Source organism: Anomaloglossus baeobatrachus, chromosome 3 (genome assembly GCF_048569485.1).
Source record: "Anomaloglossus baeobatrachus isolate aAnoBae1 chromosome 3, aAnoBae1.hap1, whole genome shotgun sequence".
NCBI lineage: Eukaryota > Metazoa > Chordata > Amphibia > Anura > Aromobatidae > Anomaloglossus > Anomaloglossus baeobatrachus.
The window spans coordinates 325,112,443-325,132,802 of record NC_134355.1 but is presented as its reverse complement, the minus strand read 5'-3'; the positions used below and the strand labels follow the sequence as shown (position 1 = coordinate 325,132,802).

General features: G+C 42.1%; 1 protein-coding gene across 1 annotated transcript in view; it reads right to left on the bottom strand.

Moving 5' to 3' along the window:
• Nucleotides 1-16,881: 16,881 nt before the first annotated feature.
• CDK19 (cyclin dependent kinase 19) overlaps nt 16,882-20,360 on the bottom strand; it is a 399,878-nt gene continuing 396,399 nt past the window's right edge. Inside the window, exon 13 of the mRNA XM_075338340.1 lies at nt 16,882-19,024. Within this exon, the coding sequence (XP_075194455.1) occupies nt 18,902-19,024 (123 nt within the window). The 3' untranslated portion in view covers nt 16,882-18,901. The remainder of the gene's footprint in view (nt 19,025-20,360) is intronic.

The window sequence follows — 20,360 nt, the reverse complement described above, 5'->3', positions numbered from 1 at the left end:
ACCACTTCCCTATAGGATCACCCAAACAGGGGGTTCTTAATACATCAATGGAGACACAGAGGTCTACATTGAACTAAATGACAGGATATTTTTCAATAATATGTAAAGTTGCTTCATTTTTTCAATTGCATTGTGGCAATAAAATCCAATTATTGCAAAAGTGCTTACTGTATTTAAGGCGACACCGCAGCTTTATGTGCAATGTATTCGTGTAACATCTTTATACTCTACTGTATTCTCCCCGACCCAGGAGATGTTGTATGATCAGACCATGTCCCTGTACAGTCAGACACAGCCATTACACAGTACATAGCAGGGGCAAAATGTATAAGATTATCTCAGCACAGGAAAAATAATTTTAAGCACATCAAATTGTGTAGATTATTACTATTCCAAGATTTATTGGTTAAAATTAACCTTATTCACGGGGAAACGCCCTTTAAAGCAAAATGTGTTCTATTAACATATCTGTTACAGGGTTGACTACTTTCCAACTGGCAACTAGTAGAATTTTAATTTCAGCTTTGGATAAAAATGTATCTTAAGACATGGCGTTAAGCATCATCATTAAAATGTTAATTAACATTATTTAGAAAAGTAGACTCTCGGGTTTACATGTTAATTTCCTTAGTGGTAGATTATATTGGAAAGCTACATGTGCCTTGAGCATAAGAGGAGATCATACATTAAATATTAGGTGGATTGTCGCTACACTTTGGGACACAAAAGGACTCTTCAGAAAACTATCCTAGTGACTCTTCGAATTTATATAATAACATCTGCCTTCTGGCTACCCAAGTTAGCCTGGGCCTGCTTACAAAATCACTTAGAATAACTTGTTTTATAAGCTACAACTAGTTAGCCCACTCCCCTCCTTCTCTGTGAATACAGCCTATTGACTGGGCAGCAAACAGCTAAAAGCTGATAGAACATTTGATTTTTGGAATGTGATTGAGATGAAAGGATAGAAAACCTCGGAGGACCTTTGAAAAATAAAAAAAAAAGAAGAAAAGTTTTCTGTGGGAATAGAACTGCATGCAGTCAGCTGCAAACATCTGACCCCACCTTTGAGTACTGATCTTTGTCAGATACCAAACTGCCATTGTCAGCTGATGGTATTGCGGTTGGAAATGGACATATGCAGGGGAAGTCAGTGCCTGCAGATAGAAGACTTTCAAGATGTAAATCTCAGATAAATTCTTCTAAAGTATGTAGTCTATTACATCTACTGACATGATTTCAATCACTTAATACACTTTAAAATTGGGCAATTTTCACTAGGCGGACTTTTCCTTTCTAACCGAAAAATTACAGTAAATGTCGTGGAAGCATTTCCAGTAACATAATCTTCCTCCTACTCAGGAACAAAACAACTCCTGCGATTAGGGTTGTGATTATCCATCAATATATGCTATCCTTAAATATGTAATGTGCATCAGTCAGCTAGTATGGAGGGAAATAGAACTCACTGTCATCAGGGCAGGAAATCACTCCAAGTTCTGGAAATGATTAGTAAGTGGCTTACGATATGCAATGTGGACAATTAACAGTCACCATCGAGTTATATGGGTAACACAGTGGCTCAGTGGTTAGCACAACAGTCTGGCAGCGCTCGGGTCCTGGGTTCAAATCCCGACAAGGACAACAACTGTTTGTGTGGATTTCCTCCGGGTACTCAGGTTCTCTCACACACTCCAAAGACATACTGATAGGGAATTTAGATTGTGAGCCCCAATGGGGACAGTTTTGCCAATGTATGTAAAGCGCTGTGGAATTAATAGTGCTATAAAAGTGAATAAATATTATTATTACTATATGAAATCAATACTTTATCTGTTATCATATACCATGCCATACCGACATCAAAGCATAGATTTTCCATATGCAACAATAGATGAATGACAAAACTATTTAAAAGGGGTTTTCCAGGAATCATTTTTCTTGCAAAAATGTTCTTTAGGAAGATACAATTTGATAAGAGTCTCAATTCCATACTCATTCTCTGACTTGTCACAAAGGCTGTACAGTGGACCCTTGGTTAATGAGAACAACCCGTTCTGGGAGTGTGCTTGTTAACCAAGTTACTCGTTCAGCAAAGCAAGATTTCCCATAGGAAATCATTGCAATGCAGACAATTCGTTCCACAACTTGTTAAATGTCCCACGACGAGGGTGGAACATCCGCTGCCAGAGCGCTGATGTCAAAAGGCAGGAGCAGCTTGCCTCTGATTGGTCAGCGCGCTGCCTTTGAGTAGTGTCTGACAGCCGAAGTTCCTGCCTCGTCGCCATGCTTGCCGATACACATCCTGGAGCGGCGAACTACAGGACCCAGGAGGCCGGCGATGGAATGGAAGGTACACATATTATGCTCCCCTTACCTTCCGTTGCCGGCCTCCTGGGTCTTGTAGTTCGCCGCGAGGATTCCTCCCTCGTCGCAATGAGCTGGCGAACTACAAGAACCATGAGACCGGCGATGGAACGGAAGGTAAGGTGAGCATAATACTGTTTGTGTGTGTTTGCGCGTGCTTGTGTGTGTTTGTGTGGACTGCAAGAGCGGGTCAGAGCGCGGTGGATGTACGGAACTGGAAGTGTGTGAGGATTTTGCTCATACAGCAAAGCTTTCTCGTAAACAGAGTTACAAATTTACAGAAAGCTTTGCTTGTTAAGCGAAATTCTCGTTAAGTGGGTTACTCGTTAAGCGAGGTTCCACTGTATTATACTCTGGCGTTATTATATCACGTCAACTGGTCACAGGTCTACAGTCTCCTTAAAGGGAACCTGTCACCAGTTTTGGGGCCTATAAGCCGCAGCCACCACCAGTGGGCTCTTATATACAGCATTCTAACATGCTGTATATAAGAGCCCAGGCCGCTGTGTAGAACGCAAAAATCACTTTATAATTCTGACCTAGGAGTTCGCTATGGTGCAGACCGGTTTGATGGGTGTCTCCGTTCTCCGGTCCGGCTTCTCCTCTTTTTGCCATCTTTGTTCTCCATCTGAAGCTGGCGTGCATGACGCGTCCTAAGTCATACACACTCGCCGGCATTGAGGTCATGCACAGGTGCACTTGGATCTGCCCTGAGCAGGACAGATCAAAGAATTGTAGTGTGCCTGCGCGGGACCGGCGAGTGTGCATGACGTAGGACGAGTCATGCACACAGGCTTCAGAAGGAGGACGAAGATGGCCAAAAGAGGAGGCTCCGGCACCGGAGAACAGAGACGCCTCGCTGACTCAACTCCACCGCAGCGACTGGTTTAGATAAGTATTATAAAGTGATTTTTACGTTCTACACAGCGGCCTGGGGTCCTATATACAGCATGTTAGAACACTATATATAAGAGCCCTCTGGTGGTGGCCGCAGCTTATAGACACCAAAACTGGTTACAGGTTCTCTTTAAACCTTGTCTGGTGAAAACCTTGTCTTGTGATAGAACTTCCTGTTTTGGGGAGTGTATAATGGCGCATGTACTGAACATGCTCAGATCAAGCTGCCTGATCCACAAGGCTTGTCCTATTCTCCTATATATAATACAGCTTGAACACTATGTTCAGAAGCTTTTCATTAATCAACCCCCCTCACCACTACAATATCACCAGCCAGCTGAAATAGTCACTTGGAAAAATACTGCTATGGGATTACAACAAAGGGTCGAGCAGAGGAATGGAGACTAGAATGTTATATGTTGTTGCAGAGCAAAAAAATGTCAAATGAGCGCATGTCACACTGCACAATGAGCCACATTTTAAACCTTCCGACAAGCCCCAGTGCCAAAATTTACAACCATGGTGCTGCAGTTGGAAAGACATGAACAAACTAATTAACTCAGTTAATGCAGTAGTCCAGTAAACTGGAAAAGCTCTTTAACCAGAAGGGATAAAAACTCTAATCCCATGCAATTTTCAACATAATAATCTTAGAGAAGAACACGATTGTACATAAATTGTAAATGCCATAATTCTAACCATAAAAAGAAGAATTTTAGAGCTCCCTACCTTATATGGAGCATCACATATACATGTGGCCAGGGCACAACAATAGTGTCTATTAAAACAGCATACCATAAATGTACAGTATATCTACCAACCTTCTTTAATGATAGTCTTGCATGGACTGTGAGATATAGTAATACCACATGAGCTGGGAATGCTAAACTATGGCCAGAAAGTGAAAATGAATTTATTAGAGAAGAAATCCATGTCTTAAAACAGCTGTTTCTTGTGTGGCACCTTGGTAATGAGACACCTTTTTATAAGCCATGAATTTAACCAGCTAATATTATTTTTGACTAAGTGGCAGCACTGCTTTCTCATTACTGAGATTTCAGATGGTGTAATGACTTTCTATGGCTTTTTGCACCTCTCCATGTTTTCAATACTTTTCTTTGTGTCATTTCTCATAATTACACATAACACCATTTATGGACATCTATCTTTTGATTTCTTTGCCCGTGTAAATTAGATGGGTTGTTACAGACATCTGGTGAGAAATTTATGGCAATAGATCCTTAGACTATAAAAAAAATGACTGAGAAATTACAAATGGGCTATATTTATTTGATGAGAAATTAATTCAAAAAGTAGGGATGGGCTATCCCAAACTGTAAACATCACATAGTGATCGTGTTCACGAGCCCAATCACGAGCTTTCCTGAGAAGCTCGTGTTACAGATCGGGTCCAGGGACTGAAAAAAAAAAAAGCATGTTATTAAAAAACATTATGACCATACTTACAGGTCCCACGACGCATCCTGCAGATTCTGTCCCCCAGCCGCTTCTGCTTCCGCGTCCGTCCGATCATTGCTGTGCCGCCCGGTATCCAGCACTGACTACTAAAGGACCTTCAATAACGTCAGACCCAGTCACATGTGAATGCTGTATTACCTCATTGGCTACAGACTGGTCACATTAATATGACGTCTCGAAGGTCCTGGTAACTGAACTTTCACTGTCACTGTGCTAGTGTCGCATCGGCATCACCCAGTACGGCCGCACTCTCCTGACAGGAGCGGTCAGCGCTCGTGTCTGGAGAGTGTCAGTCCTTTCGGGGAGATGCGAGACTACACGGGTCACATGTAAGTGGAACTCCAACCTCAGTGTCAACCTGCCTCTTACTCTGTATAGCCGCTGCGGTACAGAGTGATTAGTATGCAGATATCCAAGGGTCAAAAACAAAGGAGCATTACAAATTATTGCTCCACATAGCACACTGCGAAAAAACAGGAGAAAAACACAGAATATAGTGCAAGTAAAATTATATTTAATATTGGAACTGGCACAAAGAAAAATTGTCAAAACAATCCATGGACATGGATAGAAAATGGATGTACAGTTTTGAAGTAACCAATACAAGGCAATGTAAAAAGTTATGTGTACAAAAAATGGGAACAGGCAAAAAGGGACACTGAAGTATAATCAAAGCTTTGTTACAAATGATGTAAAGGGTTTTGTTCCCTAAGTTGCAGCAAGTAATAATGGTAAAGATAAACCCCACTAAAATGTAATATATAAATATTGCACTCCGCCCTAGCAGCATAACATAGCAGCCCCCCTGATGAAATGATGATACTATAAAAGATCGTGAAACATACGTCGGGGTCCAGGTATCGGGGGACCTCTCTGCTGCGTCCATTAGACTTTTTACTTATGGGTATGATGGATTCTCTTGGGAAATTTTCTGATTATGTCAATGCTGTAAGGGTGCTGTGCAATAATATCATGCAATAATTTTATGGTGATCTTTTCATCCCTGCCGGTTACTGAGTGTTCATTGTTCATGTTGCATTTAATACACTGCAGTAGTTGTCTGTTTTCACATGATCTATCTATCCATGTTTTAAAAGAAACACTATTTATTATCACATGCTGTGTATATGATTACTGTATTGTTATAAGGATATGATAGATTTATGACACTTACATACGCTGCTATGTTATGCTACTAGGGTGGAGTGTAATATTTATATATTACATTTTGGTGGGGTTTATCTTTATGATAATTTTACTTGCACTATACTCTGTTTTTCTCCTGTTTTTTTGTACAGAGTGATGTAGCAGAGTTGACATTGCGCATTGCTCTCTCTGCTTCTCACACTGTATAGACGGTCTGTACACAGTGATGAAGCAGAGGTGACATTGCTGTACCTACAGATTTTTTATAATAAAGATAGAGTCTCTAAATGTATTTTTTGTTTTATTTCTAATAAAAAAAAAATTCTCTGTGTTGTGTTTTTCCTTTACTGTTTACTAGAAATTCATGGTGGCCATGTCTAATTTGGTGTGACACCATGAATTTCGAGCTTAGTACCATCAGAGAATACAAAGCTGGTATTAACCCCTTTATTACCCAGCGAGCCACCCGGCATCAGGGCCGCTGGACGAGCCAAGTAAAGCACCTACAAATGGCGCTAAGAAACAATGCACCATTTCCAGGGGCGGCTACGGGCTGCCGAGAATCCCAACCCCCAGCTGCCTGGCTTTACCTGACTGGCGATCAAAATACGGCGGGAGCCCACAGTTTTTTTTTTAAACAAAAAAAAAAAAACTTAATGGGCTTTCCTGTATTTTGATTGCCAGTCAAGGTAAAGCCAGGCAGATGGGGGTGAGGGAGACAGCCCGTAGCGTCCGCTTTATCTGCACTGAGAATCAAAAATACTGTGGAGCGCTACGTCATTTTTTTAAACTATTTCTTTTCATACAACTAAATATTTGTGTGTGTGTGTATATATTATAGAGGATAAATACAAAACTTTATTGCTTGGAAATTTGGAGACATGTTAGTAGTTTATAGAATAAAAGAACAATTTACATTTTATAATATAAATCAAATAATCAAAAATATAAAGAGAAAATATTGCACTAGTCTCTTAATTTTTGCCAGAGCTGCAATTATATATATATATATATATATATATATATATATATTTATACACATATTATATGTACATATATATATATATATATATATATATATATATATATATATATATATATATACATATATATATACATATACACACATACATACATACATACATACATACAGTGCCTACAAGTAGTATTCAACCCCCTGCAGATTTAGCAGGTTTACACATTCGGAATTAACTTGGCATTGTGACATTTGGACTGTAGATCAGCCTGGAAGTGTGAAATGCACTGCAGCAAAAAAGAATGTTTTTTTTTTTTTTTTTTTTTAAATTGTGAAAAGTTTATTCAGAGGGTCATTTATTATTCAACCCCACAAACCACCAGAATTCTGTTTGGTTCCCCTAAAGTATTAAGAAGTATTTCAGGCATAAAGAACAATGAGCTTCACATGTTTGGATTAATTATCTCTTTTTCCAGCCTTTTCTGACTAATTAAGACCCTCCCCAAACTTGTGAACAGCACTCATACTTGGTCAACATGGGAAAGACAAAGGAGCATTCCAAGGCCATCAGAGACAAGATCGTGGAGGGTCACAAGGCTGGCAAGGGGTACAAAACCCTTTCCAAGGAGTTGGGCCTACCTGTCTCCACTGTTGGGAGCATCATCCGGAAGTGGAAGGCTTATGGAACTACTGTTAGCCTTCCACGGACTGGACAGCCTTTGAAAGTTTCCACCCGTGCCGAGGCCAGGCTTGTCCGAAGAGTCAAGGCTAACCCAAGGACAACAAGGAAGGAGCTCCAGGAAGATCTCATGGCAGTGGGGACATTGGTTTCAGTCAATACCATAAGTAACGTACTCCACCGCAATGGTCTCCGTTCCAGACGAGCCCGTAAGGTACCTTTACTTTCAAAGCGTCATGTCAAGGCTCGTCTACAGTTTGCTCATGATCACTTGGAGGACTCTGAGACAGACTGGTTCAAGGTTCTCTGGTCTGATGAGACCAAGATCGAGATCTTTGGTGCCAACCACACACGTGACGTTTGGAGACTGGATGGCACTGCATACGACCCCAAGAATACCATCCCTACAGTCAAGCATGGTGGTGGCAGCATCATGCTGTGGGGCTGTTTCTCAGCCAAGGGGCCTGGCCATCTGGTCCGCATCCATGGGAAGATGGATAGCACGGCCTACCTGGAGATTTTGGCCAAGAACCTCCGCTCCTCCATCAAGGATCTTAAGATGGGTCGTCATTTCATCTTCCAACAAGACGACCCAAAGCACACAGCCAAGAAAACCAAGGCCTGGTTCAAGAGGGAAAAAATCAAGGTGTTGCAGTGGCCTAGTCAGTCTCCTGACCTTAACCCAATTGAAAACTTGTGGAAGGAGCTCAAGATTAAAGTCCACATGAGACACCCAAAGAACCTAGATAACTTGGAGAAGATCTGCATGGAGGAGTGGGCCAAGATAACTCCAGAGACCTGTGCCAGCCTGATCAGGTCTTATGAAAGACGATTATTAGCTGTAATTGCAAACAAGGGTTATTCCACAAAATATTAAACCTAGGGGTTGAATAATAATTGATCCACACTTTTATGTTGAAAATTTATTAAAATTTAACTGAGTAACATAACTTGTTGGTTTGTAAGATTTATGCATCTGTTAATAAATCCTGCTCTTGTTTGAAGGCTCTAACTTATTTGCATCTTATCAAACCTGCTAAATCTGCAGGGGGTTGAATACTACTTGTAGGCACTGTACATAGATATATACATACATACATATATATATATATATATATATATATATATATATATATATATATATATGCACACATACACAGTGGTACCTCGCTTAACGAGTAACCCACTTAACGAGAATTTCACTTAACAAGCAAAGCTTTCTGTAAATTTGTAACCCGCTTTACGAGAAAGCTTTGCTGGACGAGCAAAATTCTCACCACACACACTTCCGGTTTCGTACATCCACCGCGCTCTAACCCGCACTTACAGTCCACACAAACACAAACAAGCACGCACAAACACACAAACACACACACACAGTATTATGCTCACCTTACCTTCCGTTCCACCGCCGGCCTCATGGTTCTTGTAGTTCCCGGGTACATCGCGGCGAACTACAAGTACCATGAGGCCGGCGGTGGAACGGAAGGTAAGGTGAGCATATAAAATGTGTACCTTCCGTTTTATCGCCGGTCTCCTGGGTCCTGTAGTGCTCCACTCCAGGCATCCATAGCGACGAAGCAGGAACTTCCTGGTTCCTGTGATCGCTACTCAAAGGCAGCGCGCTGGCCAATCAGAGGCAAGCGGCTCTGCCTTTGACGTCAGCGCTCTGGCAGGAAGTTCTGCCCTCGTCGTTATGGTTACCCGATACACGGCCCGCACTGGAGAACAGCAAGTCCCAGGAGAGAGGCGGAAGGTAAGGTGAGCATATAATATGTGCGTGTGCATGTGTGTGTTTGTACATGTTTGTGTTTGTACATGTTTGTGTACGTTTGTGCATGTGTGGAATGATAGAATAGGGGACTAGGATGGGACATTTAACACATTGTGGAACGAATGGTAAGCATTGCAATGATTTCCTATGGGAAATCTTGCTCTGCTGAACGAGTAACTTGATTAACAAGCACAGTCCCAGAATGGATTGTTCTCGTTAAGCAAGGTTCCACTGTATACAGTTAGGTCCAGAAATATTTGGACAGTGACACAAGTTTTGTTATTTTAGCTGTTTACAAAAACATGTTCAGAAATACAATTATATATATAATATGGGCTGAAAGTGCACACTCCCAGCTGCAATATGAGAGTTTTCACATCCAAATCGGAGAAAGGGTTTAGGAATCATAGCTCTGTAATGCATAGCCTCCTCTTTTTCAAGGGACCAAAAGTAATTGGACAAGGGACTCTAAGGGCTGCAATTAACTCTGAAGGCGTCTCCCTCGTTAACCTGTAATCAATGAAGTAGTTAAAAGGTCTGAGGTTGATTACAGGTGTGTGGTTTTGCATTTGGAAGCTGTTGCTGTGACCAGACAACATGCGGTCTAAGGAACTCTCAATTGAGGTGAAGCAGAACATCCTGAGGCTGAAAACAAAGAAAAAATCCATCAGAGAGATAGCAGACATGCTTGGAGTAGCAAAATCAACAGTCGGGTACATTCTGAGAAAAAAGGAATTGACTGGTGAGCTTGGGAACTCAAAAAGGCCTGGGCGTCCACGGATGACAACAGTGGTGGATGATCGCCGCATACTTTCTTTGGTGAAGAAGAACCCGTTCACAACATCAACTGAAGTCCAGAACACTCTCAGTGAAGTAGGTGTATCTGTCTCTAAGTCAACAGTAAAGAGAAGACTCCATGAAAGTAAATACAAAGGGTTCACATCTAGATGCAAACCATTCATCAATTCCAAAAATAGACAGGCCAGAGGTAAATTTGCTGAAAAACACCTCATGAAGCCAGCTCAGTTCTGGAAAAGTATTCTATGGACAGATGAGACAAAGATCAACCTGTACCAGAATGATGGGAAGAAAAAAGTTTGAAGAAAGGGAACGGCACATGATCCAAGGCACACCACATCCTCTGTAAAACATGGTGGAGGCAACGTGATGGCATGGGCATGCATGGCTTTCAATGGCACTGGGTCACTTGTGTTTATTGATGACATAACAGCAGACAAGAGTAGCCGGATGAATTCTGAAGTGTACCGGGATATACTTTCAGCCCAGATTCAGCCAAATGCCGCAAAGTTGATCGGACGGCGCTTCATAGTACAGATGGACAATGACCCCAAGCATACAGCCAAAGCTACCCAGGAGTTCATGAGTGCAAAAAAGTGGAACATTCTGCAATGGCCAAGTCAATCACCAGATCTTAACCCAATTGAGCATGCATTTCACTTGCTCAAATCCAGACTTAAGACGGAAAGACCCACAAACAAGCAAGACCTGAAGGCTGCGGCTGTAAAGGCCTGGCAAAGCATTAAGAAGGAGGAAACCCAGCGTTTGGTGATGTCCATGGGTTCCAGACTTAAGGCAGTGATTGCCTCCAAAGGATTCGCAACAAAATATTGAAAATAAAAATATTTTGTTTGGGTTTGGTTTATTTGTCCAATTACTTTTGACCTCCTAAAATGTGGAGTGTTTGTAAAGAAATGTGTACAATTCCTACAAATTCTATCAGATATTTTTGTTCAAACCTTCAAATTAAACGTTACAATCTGCACTTGAATTCTGTTGTAGAGGTTTCATTTCAAATCCAATGTGGTGGCATGCAGAGCCCAACTCGCGAAAATTGTGTCACTGTCCAAATATTTCTGGACCTAACTGTATATATATATATACATATATATATATACACACACACACACACATCTTCTGGTGCTGTAACCAACTCTTCGAGCGGACCTGGTGCCATGCTGGGTAATAAGGGGTTAATACCAGCTGGTATTAAGCCCAAAATTCTTAATGTCAGGCCATGTTTGACACGGCCATTAGGAATCTCCAATAAAGGGTTAAAAAAAAAAAAAAAAGACACCACATATTTCTAATAAAGTATTTTTTCTCTAAATACACCGACACACCTAGGGACTCCATCTTTATTACTCTCTCTCACCCCTCCACGATCCTGGTCCTCTGTCTTCTTCAACCAATGCAGCTCTGCTATATCAGAATGCACGGGGGGAGGAAGAACACTTCTCCCCGTGCAGTCAATTCACTCAATGAGTGAGCAAAGGCTGCGGGTTGGTAAACGATGACATCACCGTTGCCACCATTGCCATAGTAACCTAACGAGAGGGTACTAAAGCAACAGTGGTCACCTGATTTCCGGCGCCACTATTCATAACCAGCTGTGGCATTAGTGTGTGACAGCCAATCCCTGCATGTGGGCTGACTCTGCAAAGAGTGCCAACATGCAGGTAGGGGGAGCCGAGCATGTGTCCGAGCATCTCGCCGCTACATGGCGCTCGCAGAGTATACAAGTACTGAGATGCTCCGGCGAGCAACTTGTACTGGCGAGATGCACTGATAGTATAGGACCTTGCATGATGTCATAGTCATGTGACCAGTCTGTAGCCAATGAGATAATACAACATTCACACGTGACTGGTCATATGCTATGTGTACTCAGAAGCAGAATCGTCAGGAGCCAGAGTCTGTAGGACGCGTCGTGGAACCTGTAAGTATAATGACAATGTTTATTATTAACTGTATTCTTTATTTTACAGCCCCCCGCCCAATCCCATAACTGTAACATCCAAGATCGGTGATCGGACGCAATATTGTGATATCTCGATCCCAATCTTTACAAAATGATCAGGTGAGTCTCCCTAATCCCGACCATCGGGGGGATCGCCTATCACTATTCAAAAGCCATAACATGTCCTCTCTTAAAATCCATATGTCTAAAGCAAATATATTGTGGTAACATCTTAGCTAGAAAATAATATGTAAATGCCTTTATGTAAAAAAGGCAAAATAATTCTAGGAGTGATACATTTATTGGTTAACCAGAAAATTAGCTCACAAATACGGTATACACTGAACAAAAACATGAATGCAAAACTTTTGTTTTTGCTCCTATTTTTCATGAACTGAACTCTAAAGGCCGCTTTACAAGCAACGACATCGCTAACGAGATGTCGTTGGGGTCACGGAATTCGTGACGCACATCCAGCCTCGTTAGCGATGTCGTTGCGTGTGACACATACGAGCGACCGCTAACGATGCAAAATACTCACCAAATCGTTGATTGTTGACACGTCGTCCATTTCCCAAATATCATTGCTGATTTTGGACGCAGGTTGCTCATCGTTCCTGAGGCAGCACACATCGATACGTGTGACACCCCAGGAACGACGAACAACACCGTACCTGCATCCTCCGGCAACGAGGTGGGCGTGACTTTCATGCGGCTGCTCTCCGCCCCTCCGCTTCTATTGGACGCCTGCCGTGTGACGTCGCTAGGAAGGCAAGTATGTGTGACGGGTACTAGCGATTTTGTCTGCCACAGGCAACGATTTGCCCATGACGCACAAACTACTGGGGCAGGTGCGAACGCTAGTGACATCGCTAGCGATGTCACAGCGTGTAAAGCCACCTTAAGACTTTATCTAGATACACAAAAGGCTTTTTTCTCTCAAATATTGTTCACAATAAATCTGTGTTAGTGAGCACTTCTCCTTCGCCAAGATAATCCATCCACCACACAGGTGTATAATATCAAGATGCTGATAAGAGAGCATGATTATTGCACAGGTGTGCCTTAGGCTGGCCACAATAAAAGGCCACTATAAAATGTGCAGTTTTACAGTATTGTAGGGTATAGGTGGTGGGGAGGGTCAGAAAGCCAGTCAGTATCTGGTGTAACTAGCATTTGCTTCACGCAGTACAATACAGCTCCTTCAGTTAGAGTTGATCTGGTTGTTGATTGTGGCCTGTCCACTTTTCTTCAATGGCTATGTAAAGTTGCAGGATATTGGCAGGATCTTGAAAATGCTGTCATATACACCGATCCAGAGCATCCTGAATATGCTCAATGGGTGACATGTTCGGTGAGTATGCTGGCCATACAAGAACTGGGATGTTTTCTCCTTACAGGAATTGTGTACAGATCCTTGAAATATGGGGCTATGCGTTATGCTGCAATATAACGTGATGGCACAACAATGGGAGTCAGAATCTCGTCACAATATTTCTGTGCATTCAAAATGGCATCAATAAAACGCACCTGTGTTCATCGTCCTTTACATATGCCTGCCCTTACCATAACCCCACACCCCTTGATTCACAATGTTGACATTACCAAACTGTTCACCCACACGACACCATACATGCAGTGTGCCATCTGCCTTGTGGGGTGAAAACCAAGATTCATCCGTGAAGAGAACATCTCTCCAACGTGCCAGACGCCACTGAATGTGAGCATTTACCCACTCAAATCAGTTAAGACAACGAACTGCAGTCAGGTGGAGACCACGATGAGGACAACGAGTATGCAGATGAGCTTCCCTGAGACGATTTTTGACACCTTTGGAGACAGCTTAGGTAGAGAAACGAACATTCAATTCACAGCATTGTGCTATGTGATAAAGTTCCGCATTTTAGAGTCGCCTTTGATTGTAGGCAGCCTAAGGCACACCTGTGCAATAATCAGGCTGTGTAATCAGCATCTTAATATGCCACACTTGTGAGGTGCATGGATTATCTGAGCAAATGAGTAGTGCTCAGTAACACAGACTTATACAAGTTTGTGAATATTTGAGAGAAAAGGGCCTTTTGTGTACATAGACAAAGTCTTAGATCTTAGAGTTCAGCTCATGAAAAATGGGAGCAAAACCAAAAATGTTGTGTTAATATTTTTGTTCAGCGTATATATTCTCACACACACACACACACACATATCTATATATATTTACAGTACTGTACACACAGTAGGCACATCGAGCCGCCCAACTCATATGTATTTATATACATACAAATTACACACAATACTATAATACTATACTAATACTATATTGTATGATTTTGGCCGATCAATTCTCAACACTCTGATCCATTGGACAGGCTCACAAATCGATCACTGATGCTGCTTTTGAGTAGCCAGCCTGATGAGATGTAAGCATGACGAATACATGCCAGACACTATGATATTTGTCAACTTCTGACCTGGCAGATGGATCAAAGTCCTGATAATCAATCCACCAAACTCGTATATATTTATACACATAAATATATTTATAGCATATATTTTTTTTTTACTGAATATCTGTGAGTGTAGTCATAGCTTCTTTTCTCTTTATGCTAATGTACAGCAGCCAGCCAGGAGCCAAAAAGCGCACTCCTTTGGCTTCCCTCTAGCTAATTTAACATTAGGACATGATCTGCATGCACGTCTAGCCATACACAATAAATGTACATCACAGATGGAAAGGAAACCCAGCCATACCAGAAACACAAATCAAACTGTTGCCACCAAGTGTTCAGCAGTGCAAGACAATGTAAGGCTATGTTCCCAGGTGTTTTTTTCCATGAGTTTGAGAAAAATTATAAGCTACCTTTTACAGTACAAGCAGAACCTACGAGATTCCAAATCTCATGCACACGATTGCTTATTTCTCCCCAATTGAAATGGGTAACTGATGCGTTTTTGAATGAAGGGTCTTTTTTTACAGCCAGAAAAAAACGCAACGTGTGAACATACCGTAAAGATGCCTTGAGGTTCAGGGAGAAGAAATTACTATGGTCAATTACTGTACCAATTTTAAATTGTGTGCCTAAAGTTTAATGATTAACAGCTGAATAATACATTATATACTTTAATTTCCAAATGTATATTGTAATGAGAACGTTTACAATTTATATAATGTACTAAATATTAAATGTTAAAAATAAAGTATGGCACTTAAAAAAAAATATTACATTTCTGATAATGTCCATTTCACAATGAGAATAAAATTAGAGCTTTTTTATATAAATAATAAAAACAAAAAGGTCATGGCTTTTATGTTGAAATAAAAATAAAAATGATGGAACATCTTGATCCTCTATAATGTAAAATGCTAGGTGACTGGGTCATGTGGCATTAAGATGAATTAAAGAGAATCACTTAGCGGGTTTTTGCTAACTCATCTGAGAGCAGCATAATGTATTCAAAAAGATCCTGATTCCAATTATGTATCACTTAGTTTGCTGAGTGCAGCAGTTGTGACATAATCAGAATTTCAGAATTAGCAATGCAGCAGAGCTCAGAAAGTTAGCCCACCCACACCAGGCTCTCTATATACAATGTCTATAGACAATGAGCTGCTAATCAGAGGGGGAGGGGGTGTGGTCAGACTAGTGTAGTCCAGCAATTTTAATCCCCTGTGGCAAAACCTTCACTATAAGTAAACAACAGCACAGCGGGGTAATAAATGACACATCCTTAAACTCTGTGTGTCAGCCTCTATCACCTACTGTCTTCAGTTTCCATATCAAAAACCTGCTAGGAGAGTCTCTGCAATACACTCCCATCTCAAAAGAAATTAACTTTAGAGGCGTGCAATGTTGGTGTATTTCTCCATTCTGTTAGGTACTGCTTTGTAAATATATCTATATATATTTTGAAAGAAATATGTCTAGATTTCTCAAAATCTAAGCATCTTGAAGCTAAATAAATATCATACATAAATATGTGTAGACGATATCAACTGCAGACAGGTGGAATCCAAAGAATCAAAATTTCAATGTGTTGTTTTGCTTCCTGATAGGACCAAATGACTTAAGGTGGTGTCACACACAGCGACAGCGACGTCGCTGCTACGTCACCAATTTCTGTGACGTAGCAGTGACGTCCCGTCGCTGTGTGTGACATCCAGCAACGAGCTGGCCCCTGCTGTGAGGTCGCCACTCGTTGCTGAATGTCCTGCTTCATTTTTTGCTCGTCGCTCTCCCGCTGTGAAGCACACATCGCTGTGTGTGACAGCGAGAGAGCGTCGAACTGAAGCGAGCAGGGAGCAGGAGACGGCTTCTGGCAGACTGCAGTAAGCTATAACCAAGGTAAACATCGGGTAACCAAGAAGCCCTTTCCTTGGTTACCCGATATTTACATTAGTTACTAGCACCGCCGCTCTCACGCTGCCAGTGCCGGCTCCCTGCTCCCTGCACTCCTAGCCAGGGTACACATCGGGTTAATTACCCGATGTGTACTCCAGCTACGTGAGCAGGGAGTCGGCACTGGCAGCGTGAGAGCACACCGCTTAGCACTGGCTCCCTGCACACGTAGCCAAAGTACACATCGGGTAATTAACCCAATGTGTACCCTGGCTAGGAGAGCAGGGAGCCAGCGCTAAGTGGTGTGCTCTCACGCCGCCAGTGCCGGCTCCCTGCTCACGTAGCTGGAGTACACATCGGGTAATTAACCCGATGTGTACCCTGGCTAGGAGTGCAGGGAGCCAGCGCTAAGCGGTGTGCGCTGGTAACCAAGGTAAATATCGGGTAATGGTTACCCGATATTTACCTTAGTTACCAAGTGCAGCATGGCTTCCACAGCGACGCGTGTCATCATGATCGCTGCTGCGCCTGCCGTGTTTGACAGCTAAGTAGCGATCATAACAGCGACTTACTAGGTCGCTGTTGTGTCACAGAAAATGGTGACGTAACAGCGACGTCGTTGTCGCTGTCGCTATGTGTGAACCCAGCTTTACTTGTTAAAAGAAGCCAGCCGAAAGCTTCCTAAGTAAACAATGATGGGTGTAATGCCTTCACTGATCCTTCATACAATGCAATCATTAGTACTTTTGTATGTATCATGGACGTTCTGTAGCTAATCAATTTGTTCTGCAGCCATCATGAATTTTCAGAATAAGACTATCCTCCCCTCCACAGTGCAAACAATCCTCATCTCCAGCATTATGGGAAGGATCATTTAGTGTACAAATTATTGCGTTGAAGTGATTGTAAGGATAATTGCCCAGGACAAAATCATCAACAACAGAAGCATTGCTTCTCACTGATGAAAATGATCAGTCATATATAAATAATTAGCATCAGTGAGTTTGCAACATGTAAACAGTCTTAGGCCCTGTGCGCACACTGCGAAAAGAAGTGACATGCTACTTCTTTTTGCTGCAGAAATTCTGCAGCAAAACCTGTAAGGAAAAAAGATGTGCCCACAGCATTTTGGATTTCTCATAGACTTTGCTGGGGAAGGACTACATGAAACTTATGAACAAAAACTGCACCAATTCTGCAGCAAAAACCGCAGCAAATACGTGGCAAAAACCGCAGTGTGCGCACAGGGCCTTACTCGGCTTTGCCCCTACAGAACTGTATTGGTCAGATATTTTGGGATCTTAAAGGGGTCACCCAATATATATTTATTTTAAGTTTATTTTACTGTTCTTACTAATGAATAAGTTCATTGAGGACCATGTGAGCAGACCTGTCAAGCCTCCTACAAGTGGAAATACTGTAAATGGGAAGGCTATTTTCAATTGGAGTGGGCTGATGTACAGGTCTGGCATTTAATAATGGATACCTTTGAGTAAACATTAATAAACATAGCCCCCATCCCACTTTCTCCACTCCATTTACGTTACCAAATAGCCATTTAACAAACAGAATTGAATTGATAAATCTGTTACAACAATACTCACGCATCTGTTGGCGTATCCCCCTTGACGTCTATATATAACATACCGAAAACCAGATTAAAAACCAAACTACAATATGTTACCACAAATGACTTGCTGAATTTCCTTACATCCTGCAAAGCAGTTTGACTCTTTGGATGATGCATTGGAAGGACGTCTGGCAAATAAATGCTGCAATATCACAAGAGTACATGAAGAATTGGCAAAGCTGAGGTTCAGGTCTACATTGCGTATGAATAAGTTATAGGTTGACGTGACTTGTACAGATAAATTGTACTACAGTTTAGTTTACTCCAGCCACTCCTGAGTTGGATCTTGCATTTATATCATCTTTCCTGATGCAGGCTCATTGATATTTTAAATTTATTTTTTTTTTACAATTCTGTCAATTAAAAAAAATAAACGCAAGATAGGAAATTTTGGAACAGTAAAAGTTCCTGTTCTTGACATCCATATGCAAAACTGCATTGTTCTGTGAACAGAACACAGTGCTTAGAAGGTGCATTTGTATTTTGTTTTTACATGTACAAAACTATATACAGCTAAAAAGCTTGCGGGATTTCCTTAATACAACATTGACTTCAATTCAGCAGCCTGATAAATCCCTTTCACACAGCAACGACATGGAATAGCTGCAGAATTAAGATTTCCTTAGAAATCAAAAGCAAGATAAGTGCTGACGTCAGGTCACATTTTCTCACCAGGGTGAATGCAACCACTAACGCAAGGAGGTGTAAGGAGATCATGAAAGATAGATGTTCTCCAAACTCTTTAGAGACAACGGGCACTGCTTTAGTTCTGAAGAACCCACAAAAAAGCATCCTAAACAAAGAATCCTGTTCTCATAACTGGTGCGTCCGATGCAGGTCATCTTCTTACAGCTCCACTCCCTAGTACCTGTGAGGCTGGTGGTATTGAGAACTCTGTTGAGATGTTGTGGAGTAACCCAATGTATTTTGGGGCTGAGAAGTTCCCTGAACGTTGCTTTGGTAACCCAGACGTGAAGAGGAGTGCTTTAAATATGAAAGAGAAAAATAATGTGAGCACCATAAATAAAATGCATCAAATGTAAATAATGAAAACACCAATATTAAAATCCTTATCAAGTAACTACCCATAATTGTAAAATAAATAAATACTCTATAAAGGGGTGTTTTACTACTATGATATTGATGACCCATTCACAACATACATGTAAGTAACCAATATCAGATCGCTGGTGGCCCAGCATGAGAAACCCCGCCAATCACTTGTACTAAAGACCACGTCACACTAAGCAACATCGCTAGCAACATCGCTGCTGAGGCACGACTTGCTAGCGATGTTGCTGTGTGTGACATCCAGCAATAACCTGGCCCCTGCTGTGAGGTCGTTGGTTGTTGCTGAATGTCATGGGCCATTTTTTAGTTGTTGCTCTCCTGATGTGAAGCACACATCGCTGTGTGTGACAGCCAGAGAGCAACAACTGAAAGTGCAGTGAGCAGGGAGCCGGCTTCTGCGGACGCTGGTAACCAATGTAAATATCGGGTAACCAAGAAGCCCTTTCCTTGGTTACCCGATATTTACCTTCGTTACCAGCGTCCGCCGCTCTCACGCTGCCAGTGCCATCTCCCTTCTCCCTGCACACATAGCCAGACTACACATCAGGAAATTAACCCGATGTGTACTCTGGCTAGGAGTGCAGGGAGCCAGCGCTAAGCGGTGTGCGCTGGTAACCAAGGTAAATATCGGGTTGGTTACCCGATATTTACCTTAGTTACCAAGCGCAGCATCGCTTCCACGCGTCGCTGCTGGCTGGGGGCTGGTCACTGGTTGCTGGTGAGATCTGCCTGTGTGACAGCTCACCAGCAACCCATGTAGCAACGCTCCAGCGATCCCTGCCAGGTCAGGTTGCTGGTGGGATCGCTGGAGCGTCGCTTAGTGTGACGGTACCTTTAGCTCCGGATAGCAGATGTAAACAGTTTCAAGGCTGAACAACTCGGCTCCCTCAACCCATTGGTGGCATTTGTAGGCTCCTTCAACTATTTAGTGGTCTTTGTAGGGTACTGCAGAACATCGCCTGTTCAAATGAATGTGGTGCTGACCTGCAGTACCAAGCAGCAGCCAAAGAACAGTTGAATAAGCAGTACTGTTCAACTCCACAACTGGTTACATCCAGCCACTAGAGCTGAGAACAGGTGAGTGGAACAGCACGATGGACCACCATAGATCTGGTATTGATGACCATAAACATTAGATAGCTGTTGGCTAAACAATCATTTGGCTTACAGTTATTTGTCTCCCATACACAGCAATGTCCGGTTCAGCAGAGTATTTCAGTGTTTTCTATGAGGGAGCCACTGTAACGAC